This window comes from Hippopotamus amphibius, chromosome 17, assembly GCF_030028045.1.
Source record: "Hippopotamus amphibius kiboko isolate mHipAmp2 chromosome 17, mHipAmp2.hap2, whole genome shotgun sequence".
Classification (NCBI taxonomy): Eukaryota; Metazoa; Chordata; class Mammalia; order Artiodactyla; family Hippopotamidae; genus Hippopotamus; species Hippopotamus amphibius.
In genome coordinates this window covers 14,957,411-14,978,659 of record NC_080202.1, presented here as the reverse complement: position 1 = coordinate 14,978,659, position 21,249 = coordinate 14,957,411, and the positions used below count along the sequence as shown (strand labels likewise).

General features: G+C 36.2%; 1 protein-coding gene and 1 non-coding gene across 2 annotated transcripts in view; both read left to right on the top strand.

The window, feature by feature from the left end:
* The window catches only part of EFCAB5 (EF-hand calcium binding domain 5), a 114,468-nt gene that overhangs the window by 43,350 nt on the left and 49,869 nt on the right, over positions 1-21,249 (top strand). The window contains exon 9 of the mRNA XM_057716360.1: positions 10,515-10,670. Coding sequence (XP_057572343.1) covers positions 10,515-10,670 — 156 coding nt within the window. The remainder of the gene's footprint in view (positions 1-10,514; positions 10,671-21,249) is intronic.
* Positions 12,283-12,355, top strand: TRNAW-CCA (transfer RNA tryptophan (anticodon CCA)). Its single transcript has one exon. It is a non-coding gene; the product is annotated as a tRNA-Trp (tRNA).

Genomic DNA, 21,249 nt, shown 5'->3' with positions numbered 1-21,249 from the left:
TAAAAAATAAGGGAATTATTGAAATTGAACATATCTCCATAAAAATTATTCTAAAATCAATCTAAGAAAAGACAATATGATAAAGATCAGAAAAGGTTGCAGTCATTTTTTTAATCACATATTTCAGTTATAGAAATAACAGTTGAGAGCCTACTATAAAAGATAAAGATGTTTAATATTTCCTAGATGTGTTCCTATCTTTTTTCTTGTTATGTTTCCCAAGTTTAGTTATTTTATAACTTTTATTATAAAATAACATCATTTACTTTCTTTTCTGTAATTATAGTTCCCACAGTTGATTAATCTTAGTCTAATATTTAAGTGGATTTGAGGTTCACTTCCTGCCCTTTTACAGTGGCTTTGCTATTCCTGAGTTATTTTGATTCATCTCTTAATTGGCTAAATTTATCATAAGGTTTTTTCAGGAAGGTCCCAAGGGTGCTATATTTTCTGAATTCTTTTATGTTGAAAATGCCTGCATATTGCCTCTAAAACTACATGTTAGATGGGTATACTGTATTTGGGTCACATTTTCTTTTCACCTCAAAACATTATGGACATTGCTTAATTATTTTCTGGTATTGAATGTTGTGAAGTCTGTCAGTTTTACTTTTCTCCCTTCATTTTAATTAATTCAACAAATATGTATGTATACATAGTACATATACACATACACACATATCATATATGAATATGTATATATCCATATATGATATTCATCTGTTTGTGTGTGTATGTATATATGTATGTAAATCCATACAATTAAAGGAGAAAATGGGTAAGGGTGATATATATACTCAATACAAACTCATTAGCATCTACATCTTTGTAGATGCACATGTCAGTATATATGTATGTGTGTATATGTATGTGTATATAAATAAATTTTTGTTTTAATGGGTGGTTTGGGCTATTAATAATAATTTTTCTCACATTTCCCAACTACTCTTCCTTTAATGCAAACAGCATATCTTCAGGTACTTTCATTAGAGTGGAAAGCTATTATGTGAACAGAAACCAAGGAAGTATTCCTTATATAGAAATATTTATTGAAAATATTTAATTATCTGATCAATAAATCATTGAGACATGACATCTGGCATAGAAGTAGTGTTTAGAACACTTGCATTTTTTAAAATTTATTTTTTTATTGAGGTAACATCAGTTTATAAGGTTCATGTGTGCAACATGGATAGAATACCTGCTTTCAAAGAGATGTGCTTTAAGGTTATTTTGTCAGCACTCAATGAAACTGGAAGAAAATGAAATGATAAATGTCGGGTTTTAAGTCAAGCTATTACACACAGGTGCCACCCAGTGGAGATACTATGCCATGCAGTTGCCACGCTAATTGTTTTAATGAGCAGTGTAATTAGCATTCAGGTTGGAGCATGTTTGGAGAAAATGGAGTCACTGAGTAATAATCAATATAGAGAAAAAGACAAATGGAGAGAATGGATGGCCACAGATACTTCCGTATGCACATTATTTTCCTAGCATATCTGGTTTTTGGTAGATAACTGAATAGATGATGATCATTTTGCTGACTTTTGCCTCTCGCTCTTTTCATCTGTTTTTTTCCAGTAAATGAAGACCTAAAGTAACTATTTTAGAATATTTACTTCTAGTCTCTTAATTATTAAATATATACTGAGTATTTACTCTCTGTACTAGGAAAGATGTCAAAATTAGAGTTGTATTTCTTACCCTTAAGGACCAAATAATGCATTACTGTGTGGGAGTATATGGGTATAGGCAGGCATTGATGTCCATATGTGTGTGTGTATGTGTGTGTGTGTGTGTGTACGTGCGTGCATACATACACTGGATGAAACCAGAGTAGGATACAGGGAATGGAAGGATCAAAATATAAGCAAATTAAGGACACACACCCCAAAAAGACAATTACAAAGCAATGAACAGGTGCAAAACATTATGAATTATATTATTATATTATTATTATTATATTGCTGAGGGATGCATAGTAAAAGAAAAATGAGACTTCAGTGGATCAGGTTTGATGTAGGAAGCTCATCTGGTGTTCATGAGTTTGAAATTTCTTCCACTTGCCGTGTATCTCCACCTTTTATCTCCTTACTTTGTGTTTAATATTCTTACACATTAAGAACTGCTTTGAACATTTATATATTGACAGCAACAATTTTAAATGTAAAATGTGCTAGTTTATTTGTACCAAATTGTTTTGTTTTGATTATAAGTTGAATATTGAGACACATAAGACATATGCTGTGGTAGAGTATCAGGCTTGTTTTGAATTCTCAGAACATTCTGGTTCCCAAAAGACAACTCCTTCTAGGAAACAAAACTCACCGTTTGTATCATTTTAATGCTGAGGCTGAGTTGTTCAAGTAGATATTGTGTTCTCTGTACAAGTTTGAAAAGGAACAGAAGTCTTAATGCTTAGATTTCAGTGGGCTCCCATTAGCAAAACTAATTTCATTGTCTTGTGTTCAGGCTAGGAGTATGCAGGTGCTGATAGGCAGCTCCTTCCTGAAATTCCCAGATTTCAGTTTTACAGAGGATCTACCCTTTCATTTCACTGTCTAACTGGTTAATTTGTTTATCAACAGAAGAAAACCATTTCAAGTATATTTGGTTTATCTGAACATCACTGTCTTTATAGAAAATGTAGTTGACTTTTAGGTAGGAGGGTTCTTTTTAATTTCCTGGACTTTTTGAACTCCACGAATTCCCTTTGTTTTGGTAAAGTTCCTAATAATCTGTTTCAAGAGAAGTCTGAGAGATATGTATGTCTAAATTTTTTTCTTGCTACATTTTAAGGCAAAGGTTACCTTGAGTTGTCAAAAAGTGCCCATAATTTTTTTTAAAACAGTCCCACAGGGGCTTCCTAGGTGGTGCAGTGGTTAAGAGTCCGCCTGCCAATGCAGGGGACATGGGTTCGATCCCTGCTCCAGGAGGATCCCACATGCTGCGGAGCAACTAAGCCCATGAGCCACAACTATTGAGCCCATGTGCTGCAACTACTGAAGCCCACGTGCCTAGAGCCTGTGCTCCACAACAGGAGAAGCCATAGCAATAAGGAGCCTGCACACAACAACAAAAGAGTTGCCCCTGCTCGCAGCAACTAGCGAAAGCCCACGTGCAGCAATGAAGACCCAACACAGTCAATAAATAAATAAATATATAAATTTAAAAATAAATAAATAAATAAATAAATAACAGTCCCACAAATGACTGTATGCCCCCCTCCAAAAAAAAGTTTCTGTAAGTTGATTGGTTGTTTGAAAGTTGGAAGCCATTTTCCAAATAGAAGTAATATTTTGTATAGTGGCTGGGGTCCTTGTTTTTGAAGTTCCTGAAATGGAATTCTTAACAATCATTAAGTAACCATTTCTGTGGGGGAAATTCTACCTGAAGAAGAGGGCATCACCATACACTAGCAGGGAAAGGAACTTTCTTATCTCTAAACCATTGGTAATGACTATATACAAGACCTTTAGTATGACAAGGTTCATGGAGTGAACGGTAAGGATGGCCTCAGGTAGAGGTGAGCCTATGAAGACCCCAGAGTAAGGAACTGAAGGAGGGTGTCCTCTTATCAATGCAGATCATCCTTTCCCACTTCTGGGGGCTCCAGAGATTGACACACTTCTATTGCTACTGATATTATCAATTAGCCCTGGACTTACAGATGTTCTTTCCCTGATGTGGTTTCACAGTTAGTCCCCTAAACCCTTGGCTCAAAGTAATACAAAGTATAGCTTTCTCAGACAAGAGTGAATCCTTTTAAAGGACTGTTCTCTAGGGTACATGGCGTGCTTATCAGTTCCGCTCATTCTAGCCACCAGATCTTTTTTTTTTTAATTTGGCTGTGCCGGGTCTTAGTTGTGGCATGCAGGATCTTTTTGCGGTATATGGCTCCTTTAGTTGTGGCATGCAGGATCTAGTTCCCTGACCAGGGATTGAACCTAAGATTCCGTGCTCTGCACTGGGAGCATGGAATCTTAACCATCAGACCACCAGGGCAGTCCCGGCACCAGAATCTTGACTCAAATTGTCATTTGTGTTCACCATTCCCAGTTATCTATAACAGGCATTTAAATGTTATTTGCCTTGTGATTATCTAAATATAACAAAAGGATCAAGAATGCATGAACGCATACCACAGGATAACAACTCTCCATGTAGTTTGCTTTGTTTGTCCCAGTGGAGTGGAGATGAAAAGATGCCCCAGACACAAAGGCTGCAAAGTTTCTTTTGCAGATACTTACAGAGAAAGTTTGTTATGTAAAACAGGATACAACACAGCATGCTCCCAGAGGGTCCCCAGAGTTCCCCCCAAAGATTAGACCACTGGCATGAATTAAAGTAGAGGGTTTCAAACCATCCTGGTTTGCCTGGGACTGAGGGGTTTTCTCGGTACACGGGACCTTCAGTGCTAAACCAGGAAAGTTCCAGGCAAAGTGGGGCAGTCAGTCACCCTAATTGAGGAGTTTACTTTGCTTTTCTTTGTCCTTATCTCCCACCTGATGATTGTGGGAACTCCGGCTACATATCTACCTACTCACCAAGGACAAATGAAAACAACCCAACACCCTCCTGTTTACTGTGGGACTGGGTAAGGTTGAGGGTCAGCTTCCCAGCAACATCCTTCAGTAGACATAGCCTTCAAGCAATCTGAGGTCTACACCTGAATTATATAACGGGCCTAAAAATAATTACATACCAAAACTACAAATTACAGTGAGATTCAGATGTTAACTTTTGATTCTGCCACACTGAAGAACTGGTGCATCCCTTGGCCAAGTGTAAATAAGGGCATGCCAACAAAATACTAGCTAACGGCACATTAAAGAGATCATACACCATGATCAGGTGGGGTTTATCCCTGGAATGCAAGGATTCTTCAATGTATGCAAATCAATCAATGTGATACATCATATTAACAAATTGAAGGATAAAAATCATATGATAATCTCAATAGACGTAGGAGAAGCTTTTGACAAAATTCAACATCCATTTATGATAAAAACTCTCCAGAAAATGGGCATAGAAGGAAATTACCTCAACATAATAAAAGCCACATATGACAAACTAACAGCCAGCATCGTTCTAAATGGTGAAAAACTGAAAGCATTCCCCCTAAGAACAGGAACAAGACAAGGGTGCCCACTCTCACCATTATTAATCAACATAGTTTTGGAAGTTTTAGCCACAGCAATCAGAGAAGAAAATTAAATAAAAGGAATCCAAATTGGAAAAGAAGAAAAGGGAACTCTCCTACACTGTTGGTGGGAATGTAAGCTGGTACAGCCACTATGGAAAGCAGTTTGGAGGTTCCTTAAAAAACTAAAAATAGAACTACCATATGATCCAGTAATCCCACTACTGGGCATATACCCAGAGAAAACCATAATCCAAAAAGAAACATGTACCATAATGTTCACTGCAGCACTATTTATAATAGCCAGGACTTGGAAGAAACCTAAATGCCCATCAACAGATGAGTGGATAAAGAATATGTGGCATATATACACAATGGAATATTACTCAGCCATAAAAAGGAATGAAATTGAGCTATATGTAATTAGGTGGATAGACCTAGAGACTGTCATACAGAGCAAAGTAAGCCAGAAAGAGAAAAACATAACTCATATATATGGAATCTAAAAAAATGGTACTGATGAACCCAGTGACGAGGCAAGAATAAAGATGCAGATGTAGAGAATGGACTGGAGGACACAGGTTTGGGGGGGTGGGGGGCGAAGGGGAAGCTGGAACAAAGTGGGAGAGTAGCATAGACATAGATACACTACCAAATGTAAGATAGATAGCTAGTGGGAAGTTGATGTATAACAAAGGGAGATCAACTCGATGATGAGTGATGCCTTAGAGGGCTAGGACAGGGAGGGAGGGGAGGGCATCGCGGGAGGGAGGGGATATGGGGATATATGTATAAATACAGCTGATTCACTTTGGTGTACCTCAAAAACTGGTACAAGAGTGTAAATCAATTATATTCCAATAAAGAGCTTAAAAATAAATAAATAAATAAATAAATAAATAAATAAATAAATAAAGGCATGGGCTCTGCCTATATTCTCTTTGGGATTCCTTATTCTTGCTCCAAAGTCATCTGCTTTGAGATGATCACTTCCTTATGCTCAATTGTTTTATATTGATCAGACAACCTGAGGCATTCAAAGTGACATAGCTCAGTGTTTAAACTTTAAATACAGAGGCTTCATCAACTGTACACAAAGATTGTACTTTAACATATTCTACTAAGTCCAGGCTGTGCATTTCCCTTGAAATGGCATGTATCTGAGTGGCTTTCTATTCTGTCTCTAGTTCAACTGTATTTTGTAGTTTTTGTTTGTTTTGTTTTGTTCATTTTGTTTTCCATGTGCTTTGAGTTATGGCATAGAAGGACAGAAGATGGGAGAATTATGGCTTTGGGGGAGGTAGAGGCAGCAATATGTTGTGAAACTTCCTGAGGAAACCTTAGGAGGAAAAGAGGGAATTTTAAGTCAGAGAAATGGGAGGGCCTGTGGTAAACTGTGCTCCAAGTTGGTGTTGTGTCTTCCCAGGTGGTATTCAACAGTAAGAAACACACGAATCAAGGAACTGTCTGATCAGCAATTCCTTATTGTTTGTATTAGTTTTCTAGGGCTGCCATAACAAAGTACCATAGACTGGGTGACAAACAACAGAAATTTAATTTCTCAGTTCTGGAAGCTAGAAGTCCGAGACAAGAAATTGGCAGGGTTGGTTTCTTCTGGGGGTCTCTCTGTCCTTGGCTTATAGATGGCCATCTTCTCCTTGTACCTTCACGTGATCTTCCCTCTGTACATGTCTGTCCAAATTTCCTTTTTTAAAAAAAAATTTTTTGGCTGTGCAGAGCAGCATGAGGATCTTAGTTCCTTGACTCGGGATCAAACCCATGCCCCCTGCAGTGGAAGCACGGAATCTTAACCACTGGACTCCCTGCCCCGGAAGTCCCAAAATTTCCTCTTTTTTTAAGGGCACTAGTCAGATGAGGGCCCACCCTAGTCACCTCATTTTAATTTAATTACCTCTTAAAGACCCTAATCTCAACATACAGTCACATTCTGAGGTACTGGGGGTTAGGCCTTCAACATATGAATTTTGGGGGCACACCACTCAACCCATAACACTGCCTAAGCCACCTTTCACCAGTATGGGTTAGACAGTGTGTTTCAGTCTGTCACTTTTAGTATTATTGGCTATTAAATGAGGCCTTTGTTCAATTCATTTGTTAAGCAAAGTTTTTAAAGATCAGAAGATTTTTCTGTTTTGTTAAATATATAATTAGCATTAATTGTTTTTAAAAGTTCCTTGTCTGAGACTGGGAAGCTAATTTTCTGCCCAAATGCTATACGAACACATCACTTCTTCAATGATAGATGGCAAATATAATATGTGTATTTCAATATTCTATAGTTCTTGTTTGCAGACATTTCTGAAAACCTTATTTACTACCAAGGCTTACAAACACAGTTTGGAAGTTAATACCTAACATAGATAGTTTCCAAACATAGTTTTCTTCCTATTGCTCTCAGGTCACCCACTTCATCAATTCTTCAGTATGCCTATAATTAAATACGTGTGAATCCCAAGACTGTAGAATGTAACGGTAGCTACCAACCTGTTAAATGTGACATTTACTGCATTCTCAACATTTTGATTTTCCTGTCAGAAAGGAAAAGCCTAGAATTCATTACTTTGGGATCCAGCACATACAGACAACTTGATTAAGTACAGTTCAAATGTTTAACAGCTCACAGAGTGATTAAACTGAAGGATGTTAGTAGTTAATTATATTCTTAAATTCATCTAAGTAATTATTTCAGGACTTAAGGATTTTAATTGACTCATTCCTTGGGAGGATGTGAAAACACAAAGGCTACCATATGTTTTCACTTTTTGTGTTTTTACAAGAGACACTGGCAAACTGCTACAATTGTTCTATTTGGAATCTGATTTGTAGTTCAATGGGCATCTGGTAGTCCTTCATGTCATATAGTCCACGCTTACAGAAACGCTCACTCGGAAAATCCATAGGCTATAAATCTAGAATGTTAAAGTGTCTCTTGGAGAAACAGTTAAACTAATTCTTGATTTAATAGCATTCTCACACCCAGAAAACTCATATGGTTTTGAGGTCAGTTCCCAAAAGCTTAACACAAAACAGGATGAATCTTTTCATGAATCAGTAATTTATATTTCAACATTAGAGACTTAAGCCACCATATTGCCAGAAAATGTCAATTATTCAGTAATTCTACCTTATCAGTAATTTAGAAAAGTACCTACTATTCAAGCAATAATCATTAAGGACTGAAATATAGGATCTTAGAATACTGGTATAATTAGGACCAGTTGCCCTAGACCATCTAATTCAAATTTCAATGAATTTGAGCATAAGAATCACCCAGAGGACATCAAAAAACATAGATTCTAGGTCTCACCCCAGAGTTTCTGATTCAGTAGGTTTGGAGTAGGGCCCCCAAATTTGCATTTCTAACAAGCTCTCAAGGGACCACACTTTGAGAACCACTGATCTCATTGGGTTTTTCCTTCTAAAATATATATGCCAGCTGAGAGGACTTTTATTTTATAAAGAAAACCTTCTCGATCAATGTCTTACCTAGCTCAAAAGGAGACAAGAGTGATGGCTACAGAGAACTTACTGCATGAAATATGTGTGCTCTGTACGTACACAGGATCCTCTCCCCGACCCAGTGAGACAGCTACTATGGTGGCTATTAAGGAACAAATTAAGGAACTGGAAAGTCCAGTGACTCATCCAAGGTTACTCAGCCAGTAAATATGCGAACTGGGATTTGAACCCTGACAAAATGTGAGGTCTTAACCGGTATACTCTGTTTCCCAAGGTAACAGAAAAGAACTTAATTGTACTAATTAATCCATCAAGAATAATGACAATTAGGTGGTTTAGGCAGTTAAGGAAATGAAATATTTAGAAGAGCTCCTTTGCTCTGCTTTAAATTTTCCTCTTTTGATCTCTAAGCCAGTTGAATGATGGTTTATGATTCATTAGCATGGATCCAAGCCTAATATATCTCTTACATAATACATCATAAATTTGCCCAGATGATATTAATGAGGAAGTGAAATATCGACATAACCTTCATTTCAAAAATTATGTCAAGGAAACATGCCAACAAAATGTTCCATTTCAAACAAACTGTATTAGTTGTTATTCTTTAATTGTAAGAAACAGAAACCAACCTGAGCTAACAGAGCTGAAAAAGAAATGTGCGGAAACCAAGGGCAGGAATTTGTTCCGGCTTCAGGAAGAGATTAGAACAGGGAGTTGGAGAACATCAAGACTTTTCTCTCTGCTTTCTGTTTCATCTGTCTCTGTGTACAGATTTTTTCTGCCTCCATAGTTCACATGGAGCAATCTGGCCACCCAACAAATCTTAAGATTACATTCACAGGTCCAGCCCCTCTCAGAGATCACTTGGCCATTCCCTAGTCCTTAAATCTCAATTTCCAGTGTAGAGAATCTGAATGAGTTTGTTTAGGATAAGTATCCTTCTCTGACCCAATTTCATTTCTAGGTGTGGAAGCAGGGTCATTCAATACAAATTTGGCTACCACTGTGGTTGGGGCAAAGGAAGAAATCATTGACTTGTGAAGTAGGCTAACACTTAAAGAGGAGTCCACTCAGTGGACTTGATCCACTGCTCTCTATCACAAGATACTTACAGTCAGGTACAGATCAGGATTGTAATGTTCCTGACCTATCAAATTAGCAGAAATCTGGAAAGCAACACACACTGATGATGAGGCTAAGGAGAATCAGCCACTCACACATTAGTGGTGGGAGTGCAAAAGGGTACAAGCCTGATGTCAAAGCCTACCAAAAAATACAGATGCATTTACCTTCAAAGCAAGCAATCCCACTTCTAGGAATCTGTTCAACAGGGCTCAAGAGTAATAGTCCAAGAGCATAGATGTTTTCAGATTCTAGACTTTCAAAAGAAAAAACAAATCATAGACAAAGGACTTTTTATTGCAAAATCAGAAGACCAAAAAACCACCCGCTCTCCCCATCCCTTCACTGCAATAATGAAATGTAGCCAGCCTTGGAAAACACATGCTCTTATATTCCCTACATCAAAAGGGAAACTACATTCAATTTTTAGGACTGTTAATTTATAGGTCACATTTTATGACTGCTGCTATTTCACACTGTGAGGTTAAAAACTGCTTCCATATAACGCTGATGAGATCTAGAGGGAAACTGTTCCAAAAATACCTAGTCCCACTAGTATGTGGTGTTGGGGACTATATTGATCACCTCTCTCTGCAGCGTAGGCTTGTAGAATAGCACTAACATGAAAATATTTTAAGTGACAAGCAAATGATATGGAAAAAATTGCAGTCAATAATTTCATGCACATCAACAGAATCCTTGGTAAAAAAACAAGTAAAGAGCATGGTTTTAAATTAATTATTTATTCTCTTTTTCTCTGCAGTTCATCTCTTCGCACATTGCAGACTTTAAAAGTGAAATGTTTGAGGAGCTCCTTAAGAGCCTTTGCCACTGTGCGGATGAATTCAGGGAGGTCATAAAAACTGACATGCGGAGACAGATGTTTGCTGAGCTCTTCCTGCATTGTGACCGTGGGAAGGTAGGGTAAGACCCTTAAAGCAGTGCTTCTCAAACTATTTGTTGTGAAGGACAAGTTTTTAGGTTGTTGATGGTAATGTTTTTAACATCCAAACTGTTGTGGGCTGATAATGAAAATGGATTACTAGGAGGGAAAAAGCACCTACAAAATACAGTCCACATTTTGTTATTATCAGATTCAAATCTGATTTATTACAGGTTGCTTTCTCAAGTTGCTATAACATTCTAGATGCTGTTCTCAATTTCTACCTTTCTTATCACAGACTGGTACCAACCTGCAGAGTACATCTTGAGTGGCACTGTATTTCATAATTTATAACTTGCCTCTAAGTTTCTTTCCCATTCTTAAGAATGGGTTGCTTATGATTGTTTTTGCTTACTCTCTTTGCTGGTGGTTTCCTATAGAAAAGAGCTGCTGGGAATAGAAAGCCTACCACATTTTATTCTGCTTCTTAAAAACAAGAAAAGTTTATATCAAAAAGTATTTCTAGAAATAGGATTTGGGAAGGCACTAGTGTGCCAGGATACCAAATGGATTTGCAAAAATAGATACAAACTTTACTGAAATATATTTGTTTATGAACCTTTTATTTATTTGTTTGCATCCCCCTGTTCCTGAAAAAATTCAAGGAAGATTATAAGAATAGATAAAATGCAACAAAAGAACATAGATTAAAAGTAGGATGAAAAGAAAAAAAAGAGAGAGAGAGAGACAGGATACTAAGTAAAGCTGGGGACAAAGCCCAAAATGCATACCATAAGGACCTAAATATTTGCTCTGGGGTGTCTACAGATCTGAATCTAAGCTTCCTGGTGGTGAATGTGAAAGGGAAACATGATGAAACACACTATTGACAATGCTTTTAAGATAAATATAAACGAGAGCTAAAAAGAAGTGCAGGGACTTCCTAGGTGACGCAGTGGTTAAGAATCCACCTGCCAATGCAGGGTAAACCGGTTTGATCCCTGCCCCAGGAAGATACCACATGCTGCAGAGCAACTAAGCCCATGCACTACAGCTATTGAGCCTGTGTGCCGCAACTACTGAAGCCTCTGTGCCTAGAGCCCTTGCTCCGCAGCAAGAGAAGCCACCACAATGAGGAGACCAAGCACCACAATGAAGAGTAACCCCTGCTCACCGCAACTAGAGAAAGCCCATGTGCAGCCAATAAATAAATAAATAAATTTTAAAAATAAAATAAAAATAAAAAATAAAAAGAAGTGCAGAACTTTGTGATAAAAAGTACAGTCAGGAGTTTCTTTTGGAAGTACCCATTAAAGGGGCCCTATGTGATGATGTGAACATCTTTATGCTAGACTTATAATAAGTGAAAAATTGACTTTCTTAGAACAGTTTCTTATAAGCACCTTAAGTGTAGGTAAACGATACCACATCTGACCCCAATTCAGAAAAAGCAATTCTCAAAGGAGCCAATGCATTACAGTCTAGGTTCTCAGATACCTGCTAATTTTGCTTAAGTCAGGAATATATTTTATAAAATCTGAAATGTGTGTGTGTGTTTCAGGCAATACTTGAATATCGTTTCTTTTAACAGAGCTTATAATAAATATTGGGTAACATGGGATCAGGATTTTACTTCCTGGCAGGGACTTCCCTGGTGGTCCAGTGGTTAAGACTCCATGCCTCCAATGCAGGGGGCCCGGGTTTAATCCCTGGTCAGGGAACTAGATCCTGCAAGCTGCTACTAAGATCCTGCATGCCACAACTAAGATCTAGCATGCCGCAACAAAGATCCCACATGCTGCAACTAAGACCTGGCACAGCCAAATAAAGAAATAAATATTTTAAAATAAAAATAAAACACAATGAGAGAGTGCACGTGGACGTTCAAAAAAAATAATTTTACTCCTGGGCAAATGCCTGTAGAACAACTATTCTCTGTTGGCCAATTTAATACCAAATCATGTGCCATACAAAACATCCCCCATATAGTAAGATATCCCACATAGTGGGATAATATTTAGAAGATTAACTGAAGTTTGCTTATGCTTTTTGCTTTTCTTCCTATCATTCAAACAGTAATTATGTGCTGATCTTGGAGGGAAGGTAGATATAGTCTAGAGTAAAGTAGTTAATTGAGTTTCTGAATATTTTTAACCAGGAGCTGAGACAACAGTTCAAAAGCTTCTGCTTTCAATGGAAAATTCTGGGATCTTGAGAAAGAATGGAGAATCATAGAGTGAGAAAGAATGCAAAATATGACATCAAAGCACTTTTTCTATCAGTGGGAAATTGTGACCATCTGATGGGAGAAGGAGGTTGGAGGGGATGTGACTACTGCTTACAGGTTGCCTGGATCCCTAAGTCAGAGTTAATGTCTGATATTCTACCCCTAGACCCCAACCAGGGTTGGATGTTGAAGGCAACATTTTAGACACTTAAGAAATTCCAAATAGGATGAGGAGAAATTTAAGAACTCCAGGGCTTTTGCATCATTTCCTGGGTGTAGCTCAGAGACTGCAAGCTTCATTGAGAAGTACTGAATCCAACATGGCACTAAAGAGGAAGGTTAGCTACTGCAGAAGAAGGAGTCTAGGTGAATAGGCTTGAGGGTAGTCCCACTCCTGTGGCTAGAGGAAACATAATGAGTGTTCCTAAATACCTGTGTGTAAAGGGGGTGGGTATGCAGAGAAGACAACAGTAAAAATTCTGGGAGTACCCCAGGAAGATACTTGGAGTTGGGACAAGGAGAACCATGGGCATTAACAAAAAAACACCAAAAAACACCAAAAAAAAAAAAAAAAAGCCCACTTCCAAATGATTCAGTGGGATGAGCTCCACATGGTTAGAGTCAGTAAGTACTATGGCTGGCACTGAACTAATTGCCCCTTTCTCTGATGGTAGGACACTATGTAAGCCCCCAAAGAAAAATAGGCAAAAGATATGAGCATACAATATGTAGAATCACTACATACTCAACAGATGAGCAAAAACATTTTAAAATAATACTGAAAAATAAAAAAAATAAAATTATAATATCTATTGCTGGTAGGGATAGAGGAAAAGTATTTTCTCAGACATTCCTGGTAAAAATTTAATAGTATAGTATCTTTGTAAAGCAATCTGGATATACCTATTTAAATAAAAAAAAAATACACATCCTTAAACCAAGTGATCCCATTCCTGAAATTTTTATCCCAAAGAAATAAAATACTGGTAGATAGAAAATACATGTACAAGGATGATTCCTGTGGCATTGTTTACACATGAAAAAGAGACAGAAAGAGAGAGGGAATGAGAGAGAGAGAGAGATGAGGGGAATGCTTATCTCTAGGGAAATGTTTTTTAAATGATGGTACATCTACATCTTGGAATATCATGCAACTTTTATGCAGATTGAATAGATCTACACCAGTTGACTTGGAGGAATTTTTATACATTATTATTGAGTGAAAAAAGTAAAAGACAGAGAAATGTATGTAATAAAATCCCACTTTTGTAAAACAAAAAAAGACATAAACCATATAGGTACATATACATTGATACACATTTGTATATCTGTGGCTACATGAGCCTAGAGAAATGTTTATAAGAAGACATATAGTTAAGTGGAACAAGGCTCAGAATCCACCATTCAGAGTGGTCCTTAAAGACTTTTGAAGGCAGAAAGTCTTCTCTGAGATATTTATTCAGTTGAAGGTTTTGGAATTAGCTGTAACATTAAAAAAAAAAAATACTAGTTCTTAGTCAGAACTATTTTTTATATATTAAAAAATATATTGGGAGCCATGCTTTGTTGAGTGAGGAGCAATGATTTTCTAAGTATTAACCAGGATCTTGAATCCACAGTGCCATCCACTAGGTTCTTGTTTCAACCAGCCATGTTCTAAATGAAACCTCTAGAGGTAAAAAAAATAATACATGAAATTAAAACTTTACTGTATAAGACTAACACCAGCTTAGACACTGGAGAAGAAAATATTAGTGAACATAAGGACATAGCAATAGAAAATATCCAAACTGAAGCAGAGAGAGAGAAAAAGAAAATACTTGAGTGATTATAAAAGACTTTTCTCTTCATTTAAAATTTTATTTAAATGATCATTTACTCTTTGAAGCAAATCTAGTAACAATGTGTTTTGAAGTTTATAATATAATAGAAGTGAAATGTATGTCAACAATAGCAAAAATAATGGATAGGAGAACATAGAAATGTTTCTTACATTGGGCATGAAGTATATAATGTTATTTGAAGGTAGGCTGTGATAAGATAAAGATGCATAATGTTAAGTCATAGAGCAATTACTAGAAAAAAAGAGCGGTATAGCTATTAAACTAATTGTAGTGATAAAATGGAATATTGAAATATAATCAAAAGAAGGCAGGAAAAGAAGCAAAAAAAAAAAGGAGAGGAAGAGGACTAGTAAGAAGAAGGAGAAGAAGGAGAAGAAGAAGAAGGAGAAGAAGTGGGACCCCCCAAAAACCAAAAACCCAACTAGCAAGGTGGTCTATTTAAATCTAACCATAGTGATAATTACATTAAGTGAATATGGGCTAAACACTCTAGTCAAAAGACGAGATTGTCAGGCTGTATAAAACCAATACAAAGATACAAATAGATTAAAAGTAAAGTTATAGAAAAAGATATATCTTTTGGCTATGTTAGTATAAGACAAAGGAGTAGCCTTCAGAACAAGAGTATTACCAAGGATTAAGAGGAGTATATTATGATAAAGGGGACAATTTGATAAGAAGACGTAATTCTAATTGTCTATTCACCTAATAGCAGAGTTTCAAAGTACATGAAGCAAAAAATGACAGAACTGCAATTACAGTTGGAGAATTAAACACTACTTGCTCAACAATTGATAGAATAAGCAGACAGAAAATCAGTGAGGCTATAAAATACTCGAAAAACATTATCAACTAGCTTGACCTGGGGTGTTATAGAACATTCAACCCAACAAACTGCAGAAAAACATACTTTTCAATTGTACTTGAAACATTCACAAAGATGATTATATGCTATACCATGAAACAGGTCTCAATAAATTTAAAAGAATTGAAATTACACTGTGTATGTTCTTTGACTACAGCAGAATTAAATTAGAGATCAATAACAGAAAGATAGTTGGAAAATCTTCAAATATTTAGAAACATATCCAAATAACCCATGAGGGAAAAAAATCACAGGAGAAATTAGGAAGTATTTGAAACTGACTGATAACTAAAACACAATCTAATAAAATTAGAGAATTGCCACTAAAATAGTGCTTAGAAATTTATAGCTTTGAGTGCTTATATAAGAAAATAAAACCAGTCTAAAATAAGTGATCTAAGCTTCCATCTTATAAAGCTAGAAAAAGAAAAGCAAAAGCAAATAAATGAAAAGTAAGTAGAAGGAAGAAAGGATAAAGAAATAGGCAAAAATCAATGAAATAAAAAACAAAGTACAACTGTGAAAATCAAAACAAAAGCTGGCTCTTTGAGAAGATTAATATAATTGATAAACCTGTAGGTAGCAGTGATCAAAGGAAAAAGAGAAGAAACGAATTACTGATATCAGGAAAGAAAGAGGGGAGCACTACAGAGCCCACAGACTTTAAAAAGACAATGAGGGAGGACTTCCCTGGCAGTCCAGTGGTTAAGACTCTGAGCTTCCACTTCAAGAAGCGCTGGTTCCATACCTGGTCCGGGGAACTAAGGTCCCACATACCGTGTGGCTCAGCCGAAAAGTATTATTTAAAAATTAAAATAATAAAAGATAAAAAGACAGTGAGGGAACATTAAGAACAACTTTATGCCACTAAACTTGCAACTTAGGGTACATGGACAAATTCTCTGAAGGACACAAATTACCCACTCTGACTCGAAAGGAAATAGAAAACCTGGATAATCTCATTATGTATGAAGAAAGTGGTGTCATTAAAAACCCTTCCACAAACAAAACTCCAGGTCCAGATGGCTTTACTGCTTAATCCTATCAAACATTTAAGGAAGACGTAATTCCAAACCTATACAAAGTCTTCCAGAAAATAGAAGCGAGAACATTTTCCAACTTATTTTATGTGACCATCATTATTCTGATATAAAGCCAAATAAAACTATTTCAAGAAAAAAAAAAAGCTATAGACTAATATCCTCCATGAGCAAGATACAAAAATCTTTAAGTTAATTTTAGCAAATTAGTTCAGCAATATATTAAAAAGGTAATATGTGAAGATCAAGTGGAGTGTAATCTAGGGACGTAAGATTGGTTTAATACCCAAAATTCAATCAAAGCAATTAACCACATTAAGAAACTAAAAAAAGAAAAACTATATGGCTATCTGACAAAATTCAACACACATTCATAGTTTTTTTTTAAAAAAAAGCCTCTGAGCAAACTAGAAATGGAATTTTTTTCCAAAATGATAAAGAGCATCTATAAAAAGCCTCCAGTTATACTTAATGGTGAAAAAATTAATGATTTCTTCTTTATATCAAGGACAAGGCAAGGACGTCCACTCTTACCACTTTTATTTAACAACATAGTAGAGGTACTAGTCAGTGAAATAGGCATGGAAAGAAAAAGAAATCTCTTTATTCAAGATTACATGTTCTTCTATGTAGAAAATCCTAAGGAATATAAAAGTTGAATTCACTAGAACATATACATGAATTTAGTAAGGCTTCAGGACATAAGGTCAATACATAAAGATCAGTTGTATGTCTATATACCAGCAATGAGCAATTGGAAAATGAAAATTTTAAATGCCTAAATCACACACATGGAATACAGATAAATTGAACACAGTATATGCAACACCACCATAGACTGAAAACTACCGAACATTACTGAGAGAAATAAGAAACCTAATTCATTGAAGAAATCATTCCTCATTTCTCTCAAAGACCATATTCATGAATCAAAAGACTCAATATATTTAGTTAGTTCCCAAACTGACCTAAAAATTCAACACAATTCTTTTTTTTAATTAATTAATTTCTTTTTTAATTTATTGGCTGTGTTGGGTGTTCTTGGTGTGTGCGGGCTTTCTGTAGTTGGGGGGATGGGGCGCTACTCTTTGTTGCAGTGTGCAGGCTTCTCATTGCAGTGGCTTCTCTTGTAGAAGAGCATGGGCTCTAGGAGCACAGGCTCTAGGCAGATGGGCTTCAGTAGTTGTGGCTCACGGGCTCTAGACCACGGGCTTAGTAGTTGTGGCACGTGGGCTCATTATTTGTGGCTCACGGGCTCTAGACCACGGGCTTAGTAGTTGTGGCACATGGGCTTAGTTGCTCCGAGGCATGTAGGATCTTCCCAGACCAGGGCTCAGACCCATGTCCCCTGCATTGGCAGGCAGACTCCTAACCACTGTGCTAGGAGGGAAGCCCTCAACACAATTCTGATCCAAATCCTAGTAAGCTTATTTATAGAAATTGACAAGCCTAATTTAAAAATTTACATGACTTTCAAAGAATGCAGAGTAGCCAAAATAATTTTGAAAACGAACAAAGTTGGAAAATTTGCTCTGGCTGATTTAAGGATTTAATATATATCTGCAGAAATCAAAACAGCATGGTATTGGTGTGAGAATAGACAGATTAGTAGAACCATTTAGAGTCAGGCATGTAACTACATGTACATGGTCAACTGATTTTCAACAGAGGTGTCTGGGATAATCTTTTCAACACATGGCGCTGGTGCTGGAAAAACTGGCTACCAACTGTTGTGGGAGGGAGGGGAATTGTACTCCAAGCTTTTCCTCACACCATGCATAAAAATAAGCTTGAAATGGACTTTAGACCTAAATGTTCAAGGTAAAATCACAAACTTCCAGAAGAAAATATGAACCTTAAAGGAATATTTAATAAGATGGACTTCACCAAATTAAAAATTCTGTTCTTTGAAAAACACTATGGAGGAAATGAAAAGACAGCAATAGACTGGGATAAAATATTTGCAATAGATTTAATGACAAAAGTTGTGTGTCCAGAGTGTATAAAGGACTCCTACAACTTAATGAAACAATCTAATCAAAATGCCATGGATTTTGCTTTTAACTTTCAGGAAAGAAGATATGTCCAATAAGCACATATAGATATAGTTCAATGTCAATAGTCATAGAGAAATGCAAATTAAAACCACGATGAGATAAAAATTACACCCACTAGAGTAGCTACAATTAAAAAGACTGACAATAGCAAGTGTTGGCAAAGATATAGAGCAACCAGAATTCTCATAGGAATGAAACAACCACTTTGGAAAACAGTTTGGTGGTTTCTTTTCTTTCTTTTTTTTTTTTTTGGCCATGCTACACAGTTTGCCGAATTTCAATTCCCCGACCAGGGATTGGATTTGTGCCCTGGGCAGTGAAAGCATGGAGTCCTAATTATTGAACTGCCAGGAAATTCCCAGTTTGGTGGTTTCTTAAAAAGTTAAATGTATACTTACAATATGACCCAGCAACCAGCAATTCCACTCTAAGATATTTATCTAGGAGAAATGAAATGAGAGAAATCTGAACATATATATATTCAAAGACTTATACTTATTGTCCTTAACAGGCTCATTTGTAACAGCTCCAAACTGGAAACAACCCAGATGTCCATAACTTGTGGATAAGCACACTGTAGTATAGCCACACAGTGGAATTACTACATCAATAAAAGGGAATGAACTATTGATATACACAAAAGGGAATATTGATATACACAATAATGTTGAAGAATTTTTTAAATATTACGTTAAGTGAAAGAAGGCAGACACAAAAGAGAACACACCACAAAATTTCATTATATGAAAATTTAAAACACAGAAAACTAATGTACAACGGTAGAAAGCAAATTGGTAGCGTTCTGGGACCATGAGTAGAGGCGACTCATTGCAAAGCAGCACAAGAGAACTTTTGATTTAATGAAAAGATTCTTTATCTTCATTGTGGTGGTAATTACTTGGGTGTATGCACTGTCAAAACTCATTGAACTGTACACATTTTTTTGAACTGTACACATTTTTTAAGAGATTTTTTTGATGTGGACCATTTTTAAAGTCTTTATTGAATTTGTTACAATATTGCTTCTGTTCTGTGTTTCGGTTTTTTGGCTGCAAGTCTATGGGATCTTGCTCCTCGACCAGGGATCGAAACTGCACCCCTGCATTGGAAGGTGAAGTCTTAACCACTGGACTTCCAGGGAAGTCCCTGAACTGTACACTTTAAATTGATGCATTTTACTGGATGTAAATTATACTTCATTGAAATTGATCAAAAAACCCAAAAATGTTCATAATAGTCAAAAACTAAAAACAATACAAATGTATATCAACAATAAAATGATTAATAAATTTCCATATATAGTCATACAGTAGAATATTGTGTAGCAATGAAAAAAGAATTACAGTCAAATGAAACATTAGGGGCTTCCCTGGTGGTCCAGTGGTAAAGAATCACCTTCCAATGCAGGGGATGCAGGTTGGATCCCCTGTCAGAGAACTAAGATTCCATGGGTCATTAAGCCTGCACGCCACAACTACTGAGCTTGTGTGCCTCAACTACAGAAAAGAAAACCTGCACACTGCAATGAAGAGCCCGCATGCCTCAACGAAGATCCTGTGTGCCACAACTAAGACCCGATGCGGCCAAAAAATAAATAATTAAATAAAAGGATTAAAAAAAGAAACATCAATAAGATTCATAGATAAAATGTTGAACAGTAAAAGACACGAAAGGGCAATATTGTATAATTCTAATTATATAACATTCAATAACAGATAAACTAATCTATAGTGATAAATACTAGAATAATAACTACCTTTAGGGGAATTATTGACTAAGAGAAACCACAAAGGAGCCTTCTAGTGATGATAAAAATGCTCTATGTCTTTATCCAAGTGGTGCTTACACAGTATATGGATAGGTAAACAATAAATGATATTGGGATGTTTGGCTTCCATATTGGAAAAAAATAAGATTAGACTTCAGTCTCCTTAATGAGGAAAAATAAGTCCCATCTGATCAGAGACCTAGATGTGGAAAACAAAGTAAAGTTTTAGAAGCAGATATAGAGCATGTCTTTTGACCTCAGTACAGGTAATACTTCCTAAAGAATACCCCGAGTTAGCACGAACAATTCGAATACTTCAAAATTTAAAGCATTGATATGGCTAAACTCACCAAAAGTTAAGTTAATAAGAGATTAACTGATAACTGACAAAAGATAAACTGATAAAAGCTATTTGCTATATAGATAACAGAATGATCATTAGCAAAAATGTATAAGTTAATAAGCAACAGACTACTCATACCAACTGAAGACTGGGAAAGGACAAGAAAAAGCCATTCATTGATGAGGAAACCCAAGTACATAATAAACATATGAAAATGGAATATATTTAATCTCACTAATAATCAGGGAAATGCAAATTAAAATAATTAGTTACCTTTTTTATCCATCAGATTATGAACTCTAACAATAGCAAATATTGGCAGGGATATGAAGAAATTATATCCTTATTCAGCGCTGGTGAGAATGTAAATTGGTATAAGTGTTTTGTGGAGCAATTTGGCAATAACTACTAAAGTAGAAAATGTACATTATATACAATCCATTAATTACACTTCTATTTATTTACCCTAAG